Source organism: Taudactylus pleione, unplaced genomic scaffold, assembly GCF_031769625.1.
Source record: "Taudactylus pleione unplaced genomic scaffold, aTauple2 ptg000179l, whole genome shotgun sequence".
NCBI lineage: Eukaryota > Metazoa > Chordata > Amphibia > Anura > Myobatrachidae > Taudactylus > Taudactylus pleione.
In genome coordinates this window covers 32,719,165-32,737,547 of record NW_028284581.1, presented here as the reverse complement: position 1 = coordinate 32,737,547, position 18,383 = coordinate 32,719,165, and the positions used below count along the sequence as shown (strand labels likewise).

Below are 18,383 nucleotides of genomic sequence, written 5' to 3'. Positions count from 1 at the left end.
GTGAAATAATCAGACGTCATGACTTGGTTTACCACTGCTATCAAGATGATACACAACTGTACCTGTCCTTTGCTCCAGGTACAAAGGACCCAATAAAAACCCTAACTGGCTGCCTAGCTGAGCTTCAGGAGTGGATGAGTGCCAGTTGGCTGCGACTGAACCCTGATAAATCAGAGGTTCTTATGATAGGTCACAGGACAGGGCTACAGCATAGCCAACCAACAGGACTTACGCTTGGGGGTTCAGAATTACAAAACACTAAACATGTGCGGAATCTTGGTGTTGTCCTGGATAGTGGCTTGACACTTAAACATCAGGTATCAGCCACAATCAAGTCCTCATTCTTTCATCTATGGAACATAGCCAGAATCAAGTGCTTAATTCCCTCAGAAGATCTGCCTAAAGTCATACATGCATTTATATCATCACGCCTAGACTACTGCAACGCCCTCTACCTCGGTCTCCCTGCAAAATAATTACACCACTTGCAGATGGTACAAAACGCAGCTGCCAGGCTATTAACCAACCAGCCCCTTTCCAGCCACATAACACCCATCCTCTACTCCCTTCACTGGCTGCCTGTCAGATGGCGAATTGCTTTCAAGATTGGATTAATAACTTACAAAGCCCTTCATGACCATGGCCCAGGGTACCTGAAGCAGCTTCTGATTCCCTACTGTCCCACTCGATTACTGTGATCCGTTGACGAAGGACTATTAACAGTACCTAGAATCTCACGGAATTCGTCTGGGGGTCAAGCTTTCAGTTTTGTGGCTCCAACCTTATGGAACTCACTTCCCCGCACAGTTCAAGAGGCCTCCACTCTAGAATCCTTCAAAAATAGACTCAAGACTCACCTATTCACCAAAGCATTTCACTAATGTCCCTTGTTTAAGCTTATTTTGTATTTTGTACTGTAAATGTAAAGCACTTTGAGTCCTTTAGGAGAAAAGCGCTATATAAATAAAATGATTATTATTATTATTCTAGGTGAAAACTAGTATATCACATAAATAGGAAATATAGCCTTTACATTAAGACAGATGTTCCCAAACTCCACCGATACAGTCCACATTTTAAGGATATCCATGATTGAGCACAGATGATTTAATTAGCACCTCAATTAATTTGATTTAACCATCTGGACTCAAACATGGATATCCTTAAAACCTGGACTTTAATTTCAGAGTTTGGGTACCTCTGCACTAACATAAAACACTGTTATTAGAGATGTGCGCTGACCTACATGTTTTGGTTTTGGATCGAGATTCATCTTCGTGTTTTGGTTTTGCAAAACAACCCTCAAGTGTTTTGGTTTTGGATCTGAGTTTTTTTTAACAAAAAATTGATAAAATGTTTTTAAAAACAACTAACATCATGTGATTTTTGCAATCAAAAACCCAAAATTTGGATTTAAAAAATGAATTCTGAACTGTGGGAAGATCAGAACTGTGATCCGCATCTGTCCAGATCTCCTTATAAGATAAGAACCATGACTCAAATCTGTCTGGATTCACAACATTTGGGTGGATTCGGATTTCTGGAGAACCAAACTGCACATCTCTAACTGTTATTATTAGTTGAATTTAAATGTTGCAATCCCTGTACTGTATGCAGTATATTTTACCTTTCATTTTCTTTTTTTTTCCCATAAAATATAACTCCTAATATTGTATGCTAAAAATCTGAACACCACTTATTAAGCATTAGTATGCATTTTAGGAAATCTACCACAATGAGAAAAAGAGTAATATTCAGTGTTTATGATTAGATATAAGAACCTATGTAACAGCATTTAGAATTTTAGATTTTCAATTACTCAATGCTGACAAATGACTTTAAGAAATTAACTTTTGAAGAAATTAACATTCTAGAATCTTGTATATCCTTTATATGTAATCCAAAATTAATTTAGCATGAAGAATTAATAAAACATAATTTACCTTTTGGTAAAAAAAACACAAATATTAACATTCAAACTGTAGAAATTAATATATGCCTTTAGTAAAAGAAAATACAAATAAATTTAGGTAACATGATTTTGCTTTAAACTGCAAACAACATTTATTTTATATAAAGTCATGTACTGTACTATATGCAGTACTGTAATAATATTTTACAAGATATTTCAGTTTTTTAGCATATCATCAAATGTATCCGATTGCTGTAACTCTCAAGATATTTTTTTAGAAGTATTGATCAATATTTGATCCACTTGACTCTATAGAGCTGAGCGATCCACAGGTTGATCCTGTTCCTTCAAAAGCATAGCTATGAAGAGAGTCCAGTGGAAGAATACTTTGGTCTGTATTTGCTTCTTCTAATTTTTCTGTAAGGAATTCTCTGAAAATTGCAACATCAGGACCAAGCCCCAATGACAATCTGTACATACTTTGAATATCAGTTCTTATAGTCCGTTTTGTCTTATGTTCTCGCATCACTGTGTGATGTCTGAGTCCTATCATATCAAAAGCTTCTGTGTCCTCTTCTCCTCCTCCTTCATCATCATACTTGACAATGTTCTCTTTTAAGTCTTCTCCTTTCTTAGCCAACATAGAATTATTCTTTTGTAATTTCATGTGAATAAGTAAAGCCAGCACTAGTTAAAGACAGAAGACAAAAATCAACTGTATATAACAAAAAGCTCCAGTTATTAAAAACACTTTAACACCTCCAACATTTTTAATAATATCTTTGTACTTTTGTGCAATATTTTAACAGTAGCTTCTTGTTTAATGTAAAGACAAAGTTTTTATGTTAGAGAAAACTGTTCCCAAGTTGCATTATGCATAATATGATGTAATAATATTAATATATATTTCTATAAAGGTGTGATATTTCCAAATGCACATGTAAAATATGGCAGCAGTTGAGTAGTTTGAAATGAATTTGATTAAATAATTAAATATTATTTAAAACTACTGTTCTTGTCCTACATTTTAAACTAATATTATTGAGACTATTTTTTCAAATGAGAAATCACCAAAATCCTGAAATGTTATATAAATATTTGTAGGTGCGGGCACAGGGACTTATGCCGGGCTGTTATGCAGTCCTAGTCCATCCCTGCTGCATACAACTCTGATGTTTTGCAATCTGCACATGTGCAGGATCTGTATGGAGCATGTGCCAATCTGTGTCTGTGACTATGGCAGCATGCCTTGAAATGTATGATGTATTTCAAAGTGGCTCATGCATTTAATTTTTGATACTTGACTCCAGTGAGGCATTTTGGACCCAATTTCTGGCTGTGCAGAGGCCAGTGTCTGCATCCTTGGACACCGGCATTTGGCCTCTACACACCAAGAAAATGGGGCCAAAATGCTTCACTGGAGTCAGGTATCAGGAAGAAAAGTATGAACCACTTTGAAATATATCATATGTTCAAGGCATGTACTGTATATGGTATGTAATCCACTGTATCCAATTTGCAAAGATTGTTTTGTTAAACTTTAAACATTCATATTTGATATTTAAGCTTTAATATATGGACAGATAAGTAGCCAATAACAGACCCTCTCTTTTTGCTCACACCCACTCCTTTTAATCACATCACAGACTAATAGTTTAACCAACCTAAAACAACAGACAGGAAGATTTAGAGCCTGTGCTAAGTTGAACTTACTCTACAGTACTTTCACTTTGCATCACTATGAGACAATTGTTCTTCCTTTTTGTAAATATGACTATTATTTGATTGTCCATGATAGCACTCCCTACTCCATATGGTATGTAGGCTACATAGACATTAACATTAGGGGTTCCTCTTTGAATTAAATTCTTAGGAATATTTAAACCTGTGCAGATGGTACTCTTTCTTTTGTGTCCATGTACATCACTTTACTTAATGTAAATAGCTCAAATTCAAAATCTGCATGCCCACACTGAGAACAAATGAAGATGTGCATTTGTGACTCTTTGTCACAACTCATAGTTAGATAGCAGATGCTAGCTTGTATTTCGAGATTGGCGAGACTTCGTACTTAGGTGCAGAGTCTAATGTGCTGCCAGTAGTCACCAGGGACCCGCGCAAGGAGGTATGGACTTAGATGCATCTGATACACAGGTTGCAGCTCTCAAACTTGGTTCCCTAATACAAGTGATGGTGTATTCTGGATGCAAGGGTGTAAAAGGGAGGAGTATAATTATAGTCGACAAACCAGGTCAAAACCAGCTGAACAACACATTACCAGGAATCAGACAATATCAAGGTGAAGAATGAAGCCAAGGTCAAAAATAGAATACCCATCACAGTACCAGGTAGAAGATGCAATAGGTTCCTGGAACAAGCCAAGGTCAGGAACAAGCAGGAACAATCACGGATAGATAAATGCTGGAGTAAGGTCGGAAGCCTAAAATCTGGCACCAGAGTGTCCTCAGGAACTTCCTTATATAGGAGGAGGCTAGAGTTTTGGCACCCTGGTGCGCCTGACACTTTAAGAGTACTGCTGAGTGGCCCATGTGGTCCTATGGAAGCTGCAGCCGCTCACCAGAAGGAGTAGCAACAAGCCACAGAGACTGAACATATTGTGTCCCAACCAGGTGCAGAGTAAAGGAGCTGGCAGAGTGTTGAAGCAGTGAGTGCCAGGAGCCACCCACCCACTGCCCCATAGACCACCAGCACTGCTGGACCAGGTAGGTAGATGGAACTTCCAAAGAAGTTGGGGGTGCATGAATATATGAGTACTTAGCCCAATAGTGTTCTTCAGGGCCATATCCTTTCAAGTCATCCAGAATTTGGACTGTACCTCGAGACATTCTGGAGTCCAAAAGGAGCTTCACCTTGTACTCCTCCAGATGATAACTGTAATAGCTGAAGGAGGGTCACAGGGCTTTGAAAACTGATTCAGAACCAATGGTTTCAAGAGGGAGATGTGGAAGGCATTCAGAATCTTAAGCATGCCAGGAAGCATCAGGCGGTATGCCACTGGGTTGATCACTTGGAGGACCTGGAATGGCCCAATGAATTGGGGGCAAACTTAATTGTAGGCATCTTCAGTTGCAGATATTTGGTTGACAGCCAGACTCTGTCACCACCTATCTGCAAACACCTTATACCTCTAAGTTGCTCTGCGCAAGTCCTCCTTTACCTCTCTCCAGATATACTTAACCATATTTCAGATGACTCGAAGTGACACCAACCCAAAGCCTGGCAATTCCGGTAACACAGGGTGCAAACCATACTGGATAAAAAATGGATAGTGACCTGCTGTCTCATGGAACAGATTGTTTTGAGCTAATTCAGCCCATGGCAGCAAGGAGACCCAATCATCCTGATTGGCTGATACATACATTCAAATGAATTTTTCCAAATCCTGATTCACCCACTCCATCTGACCATTGCACTGGGGATGGTAGGCTGATAGACCATTTTATGGAATGAAGTGTGCACCCTAGGAAAACCCATCCACTACTACCCAAATGGTATTGGAACCTTGACAGAACAACAGATCGGTGACAAAGTCCATAGAAATATGGGTCTAAGGACAGTCATGCACTGACATTGGATGCAGGATACCCAAGGGTGAATGAGGTGGAACTTTGTGTTGAGCGCAATTAGAACAGGCTGCCACAAAGTCATTAATATCTTGATGGACCATTGGCCACCACTACCCCATAAGAATTAATTCCATGGTTCTTTTTACATCCACATGACATGTGAAGCATGAACCATGTGCCCAATGTAGTAGTTTTGCAAGGAAATCAGGTGCTATGAATGTCTTTTCTGGAAGAATTTTGACCTTGGTGGTTACTGCTAAAATGCATTTGGCTTCAGAGCATGGTTATCCACCATAACTTTGTCCTCCTCAGCATAACTGAATGCCTAGGACAATGCATCAGCTTTGGTGTTTTTTCTGCCTGGCAAGTAAGTGATCGCCAGATTGAAGCAATCATAGAACAGCATCATTCTGGATTGACTATAGTTCAGACAGTGAGTGGTCCAGAGGTAAGAAATGGTTCTTGTGGTCAGTGTAAACTGTCATAGGGAATTTTGATTCTTCAAACAGGTGTAACCATTCCTTTAGGGCTAGCTTGATTGTTAACAATTCTTTATCTCAGATGGTGTCATTTTTCTCTGGGAAATGAATCCACAAAAATTCCACTTTCCTATCTCATTTTTCTGCAAAAGTACTGCCCCAACCCCGACCATAGATGATTCCACCTCCAGAAAGAAGGGCTGGTCACAATAAGGTTGCCTCAGGTGAGAACAGTGATGGGGCTGCAATAGATGAATAGTTCCTTATGAACTGTCTGTAAAAGTTACAAAATCCCCAAAAATGCTGTATAACCTTTAACACCACTGGACAGGGCAAATATTCAATGGCAGAAAGTTCCCCAAGATCCATTCGGAGACTAGAGACCGAAATAATGTAACCCTGGAATGCCAGCTCCTTTTCCTCAAAAAATCACTTCTCTAACTCGCAGAAGAGCTGCTTATTCTAAAGTCATGATAGCACTTTGCACACATGCTTATGATTACTCACTATGTACTTATTTAAGATTAAATTGTTGTCCAGATACACTATGACGTACTTGTATAATAGATCATGAAAGATGCAATTCATGTACTTTTGGAAAACAGCAAGTGTATTACTTACCAAATGGCATGATCAAGTACTATTAATTACCACTACACGTGTTGAAGGCAGTCTTCCATTCATCCCCCTCACATATTCTAAGTTATAGGCCATGTACCTGTAGATCTAATTTTGAAAAACCTTAGCTCCTTTTTTGCGATCAAAGAGTTCAGAGATTAGTGGTAGCTGATACAGATCCTTGACAGTGATGGTGTTCAGACCACTTTAGTCAATACATAGTCTCAACCCTCCATCCTTCATCTTAACAAAAAATAACCCCACTCCTGCAGGCAATTTAGACTTCCTGATGAACCCACGCTCAAAATTCTACTGTATGTATTCAGATACTGCTTAGGTCTCAGGAAGCGAGAGAGGGAACACTTTCCCATGAGGAGGCATTTTCCCTGGAAGTAAAGCTATAGTGCAGTCCCACTCCCAATGAGTTGGAAGTATTTAATTTGCCTTTTTACTAAACACATCCCTAAAGGCCTGGCATGGAGCTGGAAGAGGATTTTCTGGGGAGACAACCAAATTTCAGATGACACGATGTGGAGGTTTGAAAGACAGAAAGCAGGACTAATAACATTAAGATCTTGACAATCTGTGGTTTGCTCCAATCTAAAATGGGAGCATACTTGCACAGCCACAGAAGACCAAGGATAATTGGACTCTCAGCTGATGGGAGTATATAAAATGAAATTAACTCGTTATGAAGAGCACCGACTTGCATGATGACCACTGAAGTCCTGGAGTAGATGGTAGCTATAGGAAGTTTATGCCCATGCACTCCTAAAATGCAGAGTTGCACCTGTAATGGCACACTAGGAGTTCCTAACTCCTGAACTTTTTTAGCCGAGATGAAATTTCCATTGGCACAGGAATCTAAAATGGCCTTAATAATTTCAGAAGGTTTCTCAAGAACGAAGGTCATGTCGATAGTAAACTGGGAGGAAGGGTTTTTTTTGGGAGTGTGCTGAAATTCACCTAATCTAACCACCCTCAATCAGCTAGGCCTTCTCATTTCCCAGACGATTAGGACAGCCAGAGAGAAGGTGATCTGGTTTGCCAAAATACAAATACAGCTTGATCTGGAACCTCCGTTCCCTCTCTTTGGTATGAAGATGTGACCTGGATGCCAATGCATCCTTAATTTGTTCTGCTAGACCTCGCATATATGCAGAATAGCCAATCCTGCAGAAGTTACATGCCCAGGCTCATCAAAAACCTTCTGGAAGGCTGCTGGTAACTCATTCCTATTATTGACCTGAGAATAATTTATTTCCCATAACACAAAAGCCCAAGCCAATGCCTGTCTGGAAACAGCAGTGAGATAACATAATCCACTTTTGTTCTCTCAGAAGGGAAACTCAACGCCTGGACCTTGAATTAAATCAAGCACTGATTCTGAAATCCTCAATAGCCTTTGGGGTCCCTATCAAACTTTGAGGGATTTGGAATCTGTAATGGTGCTAAATCACCTGCAACCTGTATGCACACCACAAGAGGTGGAGCTGGTTGTACCAGTGGAAACTTAGTGTCCCCGACTTGTTGCATAAGTGTTTGTAGACACTGCATAATCTGCAATTGATCTTGCTTTTGCTTCTTGACTCTGGCAAGAAGATTTTCCAGCAAATCTTGAGGCAATAGAATACCAACAGCATCCATGTTGGGCCAGAGTATTCTGTCACAACTCACAGATAGTAAGGATGCAGATGGTACTCTTTCTTTTGTGTCCATGTACATCACTTTACTTAATGTAAATTGCTCAAATTCAAACTTTACATGCCCACACAGAGAACAAATGAAGATATACATTTGTGACTCTGTCACAACTCATGTTTAGATAGCAGATGCTAGCCTGTATTCCGGTATTGGCAAGACATTGTACTTAAACACAGAGTATAACATGCTGGTATAATCACCAAGGATTAAGCTGCATCTGACACACAGGTCATGTCCCTCAAACTTTGTTTCCTAATACAGGTGCTGGTGTACTCTGAATGGAAGGGTGTATGAAGGAGGCATATAATCGGAGTCGACAAACCAGTTCAGAGCCAGAAGGACAAGATGGTACCAGGAATCAGACAATATCAAGGTGAGGAATGAAACCAAGTTCAGAACCAGAATACCAATCGCAGTACCAGGGAGAAGACATAAATGGGTCACGGACAAGCCAAGATCAGGAACAATCAAGTATAGAGGAATGCTGGAGTAAGGTTGGGTGCCTAAGCTGTGACATCAGTGTCCTCAAGAACCTCCTTATATAGGAGGAGGCTAGAGCTTTGGCATCTATGTGACATCATCCCCCAGTACTACTGAGTGGCCCACACTGCTCAATGGGAGCTGCAGCAACTTTCTGGAAGGAGAAGTAACAAGCCACAGGGACCACACACAGCATGTCCCATCGAGCTGCAGAGAAAAGGAGCCAGCAGAATTTTGAAGCAGCAGGCACCAGGAGCCACCTGGCAACTGCCTCGTAGACCACCAGTGCTGCTGGACACAGTAAGTAGATGCCAGGATTCAGCACACTGTAACACACTTTCATACCTGCTAACTCTTCTGGAATGCCCAAGAGAATCTTGAATTAAAGGGGACTCTCCTGGTCTCCTGACAGAGTTAGATACTTTAAGATAAGGACTGTTTTTAAATATAACTTAATGTATTTCTTTACCTTTTAACATACATTTTCAATGCAATAGAGCCTGTTGGAAAAATTCACATAACTAATTGCGTACATATGAACATTTTAATAATTACCTAAAATTAAAAAGATAAAAACAGAGATTGCAATAATTGCTCCAGAGTTCAAAAACTTAAAAAAAAATCCATCTTGTCTACAAGGCTCTGTGTTGTTATCAGAGTCACAGTCACACACTTTAATGGTTAATGTACTGGTGCTGCTTAGTGTAGGGATCCCATTGTCACTTATTATAATTGTCAAATAAAATACTGGAGTCTCTAGATAACTATATCCATCTCGAAGCGCCAAAATGGTAGCTGTATTATCTGAAATAAAAAAAAATAGTTTGTAGAAATTAGAAACACACATATATCATAAAAAAGTTCACAGAAATGTACAATGCATGTTATGATATATGCCATCCTGATGTATATACAAAAGTTACTGTATAACCATAATAAATAAATCAAGTGTTGCACAAGTACCTTGCCATTACAGATTTCATGAAACAACACTTTAGAAAGTAGTACATACAGTACGTCTATATCCTTCTCTGTCATTCACTGATTCTCTCATAATTATGCACCCTTTCTCTCCAGTGATAGATTATCTTAGAACATAATAAGATTAATGTCTTACAATGCATCAAAACTGTGATAAAGGTTTAAATTTAGCTTGAGAGGAGACAACATTTATCAAAAATATATATGTAGATGATATCAATTAAATACAACATCTGAAATTATTTTTAGAATGGTTTCTTTAGAGGTGACTTCCAAAAATGAATGGTAAATTGTTGTACAGTACACCAAAAATACAGGTGTAACAAAAATAATGGTAACATTTTATAATTTATTCACTAGTATTATTATTATTATTATTATTATTATTATTATTATTAGTAGTAGTAGTAGTAGTAGTAGTAGTAGTAGTAGTAGTAGTATTAAATACTCACCTGCAAAACAACAGAAAAGTAAGGCTAGAACCACAGACTTAGTTAATCAAATGTTGCTGCATTAATTTGTTTTCTTTCACCCAATCCCCCTTTTGTTTCTGCAAGTTTCCTCATACCTCTGGTGAGATTATTTTGGCACTTTTAAGAAAATACTATTATTAAGCTTATTCATAAGTATGTTTGTTTTTTTGTACAAGAATGGTGGATATCTGAGCATTAGCCTCATACATGATCTGTAAATTATTGTGTTTCCTGTAGATCATAAAACAATAAATACGAATGAGGCAATTAATTTGATGGAAAGGACTCTGCCTTTTCAAACAAGTGTGCCCTCAAGTGTACAGGTGCTAGTATGGAGAGATTGTTGACTTTTATTGACCTCCTCTCATGGAAAATGTTATGTTTTCCCCAGTGTAGGGTGTTATTGTCTGTGGATTACAGGTAATCACTAAAGGGCCACATCATTTTAAAAAAGCTTAAGTCCCCTGTTTTAAATGGCTTTGCCTGTGAATTAATTAAAAAAACAGAATTGGGAGGATCTTCCTCTATCCCTGTTCATCTTCATTTTTCTGAAGTGTAGGGGGTTATTGTGATCACAATCAGTGGTGTCACTTGGGGGTGCAGGGTGTACAGACCACTTCGTGTGTCACCGAAGGGCTGTCAGCAAAATGCCAGATCCTCCTTAGTTAGCAGGAGCCAGATGCTACACTGTGATGTTAATGAGCAATGCCCAGCTCCCAGTCACTGAGGAGGAGCCATTTGTGTTGGTAGAGTCTCTGGGGTCATGTAAACATCTCCAAGAGTGCTAGGCATGCCCCAAGAGTAATGAAAATGGAAGGGCGGTATGAGGCCATGTCCTTTTCCTGTGAGTCCAAACTCATTCAGGCATGTATGACAGAGGCATGCACAAGAGGTATATTTGCTGTATTGGGAGTCACTGGCCTCAGTGATACTACTGATCACAATTATCACAGACAGTAGCTTATAAAGGGAATCCTAGTTAGAAGAGGAGACATCCCTCCCAAATGAGGGTATCTACAGGCCAGTATAGCACACACTTTAGGTTTATTTTATGTAATGTAGGATAAACCTGTGACATTAACTTGCAGTAACCCAATGATGTTAGTAAAGTCTTGTCTCCTCCACTGCACCCCCTGGTATTATTTGTAACTCATTTATTGTGCTCAGGATTTTTTATATATATACTAAAACATGTTCCATCTTAGCACTGATGAGTTAAAATAAGAAAAGTCCTGTATTAATTTTTTGTATTATTATTTCTTGTTTATTAGGTGCAACTAGATGTACACAGCATCATACAAGAGGTAGATATAAGGACAAATACAATAATAACAAAGCACAACAATGACCTCTTGCTTGTGTACAAGACATAAATACAAACATTGCAGTAAAACCACAAAAGGTACAGGAAGAAAAGTATAAGGAGTAGTAGAAAAGTATTGGACAATGACACCTCTGAATTAGTGTCACAATCTGGTCTTTGTTGGTAAAAGAGATAAAAGAAACACAATTGGACCAAAAATGTTATGGATAACATAGACAGATTAAATAAAACTATGTGGATTACTAATTAACTCCTATGCATTCATTTATTTAGTAAAGAAACTACTAAATTCAATAAGCTTTGCATGTACTACAGCAGTCCTCCACCTGTGTGTGTAATTATAGGTTATTAAAATAAAGTTTTTTATATATATGTAAGGTTATACCAAGATTTGTGATAGCTAAATCTAAACATAATTGGAAGACTATGATTATTTAGACTAGTATTACTAAAAAAAAAAAAATAAACTTATATTCTGATTTTGTAACTACTACTTTAACGAGCATTTACTATTAACAAGCATTTAATCTGAGTTCTTCAAGTAGAAAATATAATGGTTAGCAAGCTAGACTTTTATTTTGCTTTTCATGCATTTAATTATAAAGGGGTCTATCTTGAGGATTTTCAGGTTATAATGGAGTGCACTAGAAGCTAAAATTGTCTCTTAAAATTAAATGTAGTCGCTGAGTTAGATGGGACACATCAAACAGCTTTAGCTGAGCTTATATGTGTGATTGCAGCAGCATTAACACAAATAATATTTTCTTGACAATAAAGAAGGAAAATAAATTATTGACTTTAATGTACTATACTGTATATCTTTCTACAGTATCCATCTATAGATTGTTTATTTGAATGTAAATATGTACTGTAAATATATGAAAGTATTGGATTACATCACAGTTTTTGTCTGCTCATTTGGGAGTACCACCACAATCCCAAATCTTTATTGCCCATAATGCATGGGATATATTTGAAGGGCATCTGACATGGAAGATTGGAATTTGTATTGTGTATTGAGTTCCCCCAAATGTGTTTTTATACAGTATTGTGACAGCACTCCAAGGGGATTTTTCCCAACAAGCCAAACAGCATCAAAAACTTTATTCCAACATTTCAGACTATTACATCTTTCTTAAAGGATAAAATATATAATGAAAAGGTCATACCTTATATACAATCTCACCCCATGTGCAAACTCCATGCCACAGCCACACAACTTCCTGTCTCCTGTGTGATGCATCACACATCAGACAGGCATCAGGTGGTGCAGCCAGAGACCAGTAGAACAAGTGCATCATACCATCATCACAGAAATCACATACAGTTTTATGTGAAGAAAACAAAATTGAGCATTCTTTAGATACTATATACTGCATGGTGATAAACATTTAATGAACAATGGTGGTGTCACAACTATCGGACGGATTGTGGATGCAGCTCGTATTTCGGGAATTGGCTGGACCTATGCCTCAGGCGTGGAGTCTAATGTGCCGGCGGTATTCACCAGGGACCCTTGCAAGAAGGTTTGAACTTGGCTGCATCCGACACACAGGTCGTGGCCCTCAGATTATGTTCCCCTATACAGGTGCTGGTGAGTACTGGATGTAGTGCAGAAGAATAACATAGTCGACAGGCCGGGTCAATACCAAATAGACAAAATGTACCAGGGAGCAGATGTAGACTGGACACAGGGAATAGCCGAGGTCAGAACCAGATATCAGGAGTCAGGCGAAATCGGAGTCACAAATAAGCCAAGGTCAAGATCAGGATAACAAGTGAGTACTGGAATGCATAGAGTATGGTATGGAGGAGTATGGCATGGAACCTATACTATGGCACCTGTCTGGTGCCAGAGACTCCCTCTTATATGGAGAAGTCCAAATCTTGCGCCAAACGAGATTTCACATTTGGCGCGCCTGTCCTTTTAAATCCCCTGCAGGTCGGCTCACATGCTTCTAGGAGAGCCACGGACGCCTGCACTTGTGAGAAGTGAGGAGAACCCAGTGCCTGCGTTCTGGCAGTGGGCGCCGGGGACTCTCCACCCACTTCCCGCCGCCAACGGAGGTCCAGTGCTGCCGGACCCAGTAAGCAATAGCCGGTGTCCAGTGCACTATGGCTCACCTGCAGGAAACAAAAAAATAATACACACACAGTAATGGGCAGTGAATAAACCGCAGTGGTCAGACAACAATTCCAGTACATGCAGAGCCTCACATGCAAACTACATAGGCTAAAGCATAGTGCCCCAGGGGAAGCATTATTATAGAGGAAAGGGTATATCAGCCTAATATAATAGAATAGAACTTTATATAGTTATAAAAAAGGCAGCCACAGTTATTTAACCAGCCGCAACTAATTTATCTGGCTGACATAACCACAGCAACTCAAAAGTTGCAGCATATACACATCTCCAAATTGTAGCGCAACTAGTGTGTGAATCCAAAAATTTCAAGTATCTATGTGGCCTTAAAAAAATAATACATGAATATTCAAGATGAATAATTATTACTGGAAATAAGACAATGTAAGGCTCTCATTCAAACCAATTGGGGATACAGAATTAAAATGATAAATCCAGTGAGCTTCTTGGTGGAGGAGCCTTTTAGCTCAATTACCACCTGTGCTTAATGGTGGAACATGGGGCCTGATTCAGAGCCGGACGCTCTGACAGAGCGCTCGCTCTGAATCAGGGATGTTCTTTTTTTTTTTTAGAACGGCCTCCTGGCCGCTCGCATAGCTGTGGGTGACCACCCACAGCTATAGCGAGCGGCCAGGAAGATGGTCACGATGGTCAATACCATTGCGCCCATTGGGCTTGCGACAAGACCCTTGTGGTAGGGTCTCATTGCTGCAAGCCCCAGAGAGCTTTGACTCAAACAGAGCCGAAAGCTCTCCCACTGACATCACTTGTGATGTCAGTGGGGCCGCCCCCAGATGGTTGGTGTTCTCATGGGAATGGCTCCATCTGGGCAGTCCCCCCCTGCCCGCCCACCAAAGCAGGCATGCTGTCACTCAACATCGACAGCATGCCCCCTTTGGTGCGAGACCCAGAGTGACGGCTTGCCCGTCGCTATCCGGGTCCCGCGCATGCGCACGATGGGGCCGGCTACATTGTGTGCATGCTCTCTGGGCCACCATCGACCCGGTTGCGAGCACTCAGTGCTTGCAACCGGGTCTGAATCAGGCCCTGGGTCCACAAGTTTGTATCTGTGAGATGCCAATGTGTGTCTAGCCAAGACAAAATGTCTGGCCACAGGTTGATCACTTTCTTTGCCACCTAAAGCCAATCTTATGGCTGATCTGTGTTGTGTAGCTCTTTCTCTAAATGAACATATGGTTTTGCCCACATAGGCCAAACCGCAGGGACATTTTATTACATATATCACAAATTTGCTAATACATGAGAGGACATGTTTGATAGGGATTTTCTTACCAGAAAAATTATGTGTAATGTATGAGAGAACCTCCATATGATGACAGGTGGCACAGCCTGTGCACCTAAAACAACCTGGGAACCCTAGCCACAAATTGACCCATTCCAACATTTGCTTTTCTAGTGACATAGGGGTCTTTTTACTAAGCAGTGTTAGGAGAAATGAATAGTGAAGAGTGAAAAGTGATAAGGTGCCAGCCAATCAGCTCCCAACTGTCATTTTTCAAACACAGCCTGTGAGATGACAGTTAGGAGCGGATTGGCTGGCACCTTATTACTTTTCACTCTTCACTTTTCACTTCTCCGAACACTGCTTAGTAAATAGACCCCATAATTCTTAACTAACTAGTATTTAAGATTTTTACCTCTCTTAAAGCAATTGAGCAGTCATGTTTTATTAAGGGAGGGGATATTAGGGTCCGAGCTGACAAGTGGCCATAATTTTTTGGAGTTTTTACTCACTACCGCACTGGCTGTGGAAAAGTTGGTCTCAAAGGGGAAAATTGGCTTAGACACCTGCTCTACTTTTCAAGTCAACCACTCCTTGGTAATGCCAATACTTTGTCTTTGGCATTAATTAGTTCACCAGATGAATAACCCTGCATCAGAAATGTATCAAACATTATTTGTATTTGTACCCCTAGCTCCCCATCATTGCTAGTAATCCTTCTAGCTCTGAGGAACTGGGAGTGTGGCAGGCCTTTTTTCATTGCCACAGGGTAGAAACTACCGGCATCTAACAAAGTATTCATGTCTATTGGTGTTGTGTACAAACTAGTACCCAGGCTGTCCACACATCTGTAAAAACAGTCATCAAGAAAATTAACAGAAGTCCTGCTATAGGTATAGGTGAATTTGATGGTTTCATTAATAGAATTGATTATGTCCATTTAGGAGTCAAATTCATTCAATTCTCCACAGCAAAACAACAGTAAATCATCTGTATACCTAGAAAAAAATTTAAGCTTATTGGAAAATGTATTGTTATCCAGAAACAGTCTCTGTTCAACCATATACATATAGGAGATGGCGAATGCTGGGGCCACATTGGACCCCATGGTACATCCCTGAAGTTGAAGGTAGTGTGAACCATCAAAATAAAAATAGTTCTTTTTCAGGGTCATCTCCAAAGGAAGCAAATAGAAAGAAATTTCTGGACCTTCACATAGTGGATTTCCATCAAGCAATTTTTTTACAGCCATATCCCCTGATCATGGGTGATATTCGTATATAGACTTATGACATCAATACAGTAGAGCAGGGTATCCTCCGGGAGAGCTTGTAAATTCTGTAATTTCAGTAATAAATCTGTGGTGTATTTTAAAAAGGTTTTAGTGGTTTGGATTTCTGACTGCCACAAAAAGTTCAAGTACTCTGAAATGATGAAAAACAAAGAATCCTGTGCTGCGTTGATTGGGCGGCTGGGTGGGTTGGCCAAGTCCTTGTGGATCTTGGGCAATGTGTATATCATTGGGGCTTTTGGAAAATTAGCCATCAATGCTTTCCTAGTCCGCATATATATGATACCATTTTCAACTGCCTCAGATAGAATACTGTTGATTTCCTTCTTGAAGGAGGCCGTAGGATCACCCTGAAGTTTTTTATATACTGTACAATAACTGATTTGCCTATAGATTTCATTTTTATATGTGTCCAAGTTCTGTAGCATGATAGCAACCCCCTTGTCAGTTGATCTTATTACAAGGGAGTTACAGGAGCTCAGGTTTTTTATTGCTTAGAATTCCTCCCTGGATAAATTATCATGAAGATTACACCAGAGATAACCGAAGAATGCTACATTCTCGAATAACATTTAATGGAACCGTTCTGAGAGGGGGGGTTCGAACATGGATATGGGTTTGAAAGGATGTGGTTAAGATGATGCATCCTCCTTGACTGGATGATTATCAAATAAATCCTTCAGCATCAAATTATGTTGATGTTTCCATAAATCAATCTTCCAATCCAATCAAATTCATAAAATTTAGACACAGGGACAAACGATAAACCCTTATTTAAAAGAAATCTTTCCGCTTCAGTTAATACATGTGAGGAGAGATTCACAACTAGGTATATTTTTTGAAGACACATGTTCCTCTTCCCCCGGCATGTGTAAGTTCTGATCCTACCACACAATGAGCACGGGTAATTGCACCTAGAGGGGGCTTGGATGTAGATGTGGGTATAACAGCATCATTATCACTTTGAGAGGTGGTATCAACAGGAAATGAATCCACTTCCATGGTGATCTCAATTGCTCTCCTCCTCCTCCTCACTATATTACATGGTTTCTATAGAGGTTGTTAGCCCATTGCCCAAGCATAGACCATCTGGTCTTTATAGTCCCTGGTGACAATCGGCATTTTATTCTTTTTAAACTTGATTAATTCATTTTTATAATTCTCTACATTCAAGGATAATTTTTCCATTCAATCATTGTTGATATCACTCTGTAAAATCTGTTTAGATGTAGTTATAGGTGCACAGGCTGTGCCACCTGTCATCATATGGAGGTTGGCTCATACATTACACATCATTTTTCTGGGTGGAAAATCCCTATCAAACATGTCCTCTCATGTATTAGCACATTTGTGATATATGTAATAAAATGTTCCGGCGGTTTGGCCTATGTGGGCAAAACCGTATGTTCATTTAGTGAAAGAGCTGCACAACCCAGGTCTGCCATAAGATTGGATTTAGGTGGCAAAGAAACTGATCAACCTGTGGCCAAACATTTTGTCTTGGCTAGACACACATTGACGACTCTCAGATACTAGTGGACCATGTTCCACCATTAAGCAGAGGTGGCGATTGAGCTAAAAGGCTCCTCCAGCTAGAAGCTCACTGGATTTATAATTTTAATTCTGTATCCCCAATGGGTTTGAATGAGAGCCTTACATTGTATTGTTTCCAGTAATAATTATTATCTTGAATATTCATGTATTATTTTTTTAAGGCCACAGAGATACTTAACATTTTTGGATTCACACACTAGTTGCGCTATGATTTGCAGATGTATGCATGCTGCAACTTTTGAGTTGATGTGGTTATGTCAGATGGATAAGTAAGTTGTGGCTGGTTAAATAACTGTGGCTGCCTTTTTATATCTATATAAAGTTTTAGTCTATTAATTCAGGCTGATATACCCTTACATCAATAATAATGCTTCCCCTGGGGCACTATGCTTTAGCCTATGTAGTTTGCATGTGAGGCTCTGCATGTACCAGAATGTTTGTCTGACCACTGCGGTTTATGCACTGCCCATTACTGTGTGTGTATTAATATTTTGTTTCCTGCAGGTGAGCCATAGTGTTATTGGATGACTGTCTAGCCACCATTGTTCATTAAATGTTCATCACCATGCAGTATATACTATCTTAAGAATGCTC

General features: G+C 39.5%; 1 protein-coding gene across 4 annotated transcripts in view; it reads right to left on the bottom strand.

Moving 5' to 3' along the window:
* Nucleotides 1–2,005: 2,005 nt before the first annotated feature.
* LOC148519987 (cadherin-19-like) overlaps nucleotides 2,006–18,383 on the bottom strand; it is a 146,074-nt gene continuing 129,696 nt past the window's right edge. For all 4 annotated transcript variants that reach the window (XM_088475992.1, XM_088475995.1, XM_088475994.1 and 1 more), the window contains 2 exons: nucleotides 9,336–9,584; nucleotides 2,006–2,599 (listed from right to left, as the gene is read on the bottom strand). In XM_088475992.1, coding sequence (XP_088332118.1) covers nucleotides 2,187–2,599; nucleotides 9,336–9,584 — 662 coding nt within the window. In that variant the 3' untranslated portion in view covers nucleotides 2,006–2,186. The remainder of the gene's footprint in view (nucleotides 2,600–9,335; nucleotides 9,585–18,383) is intronic.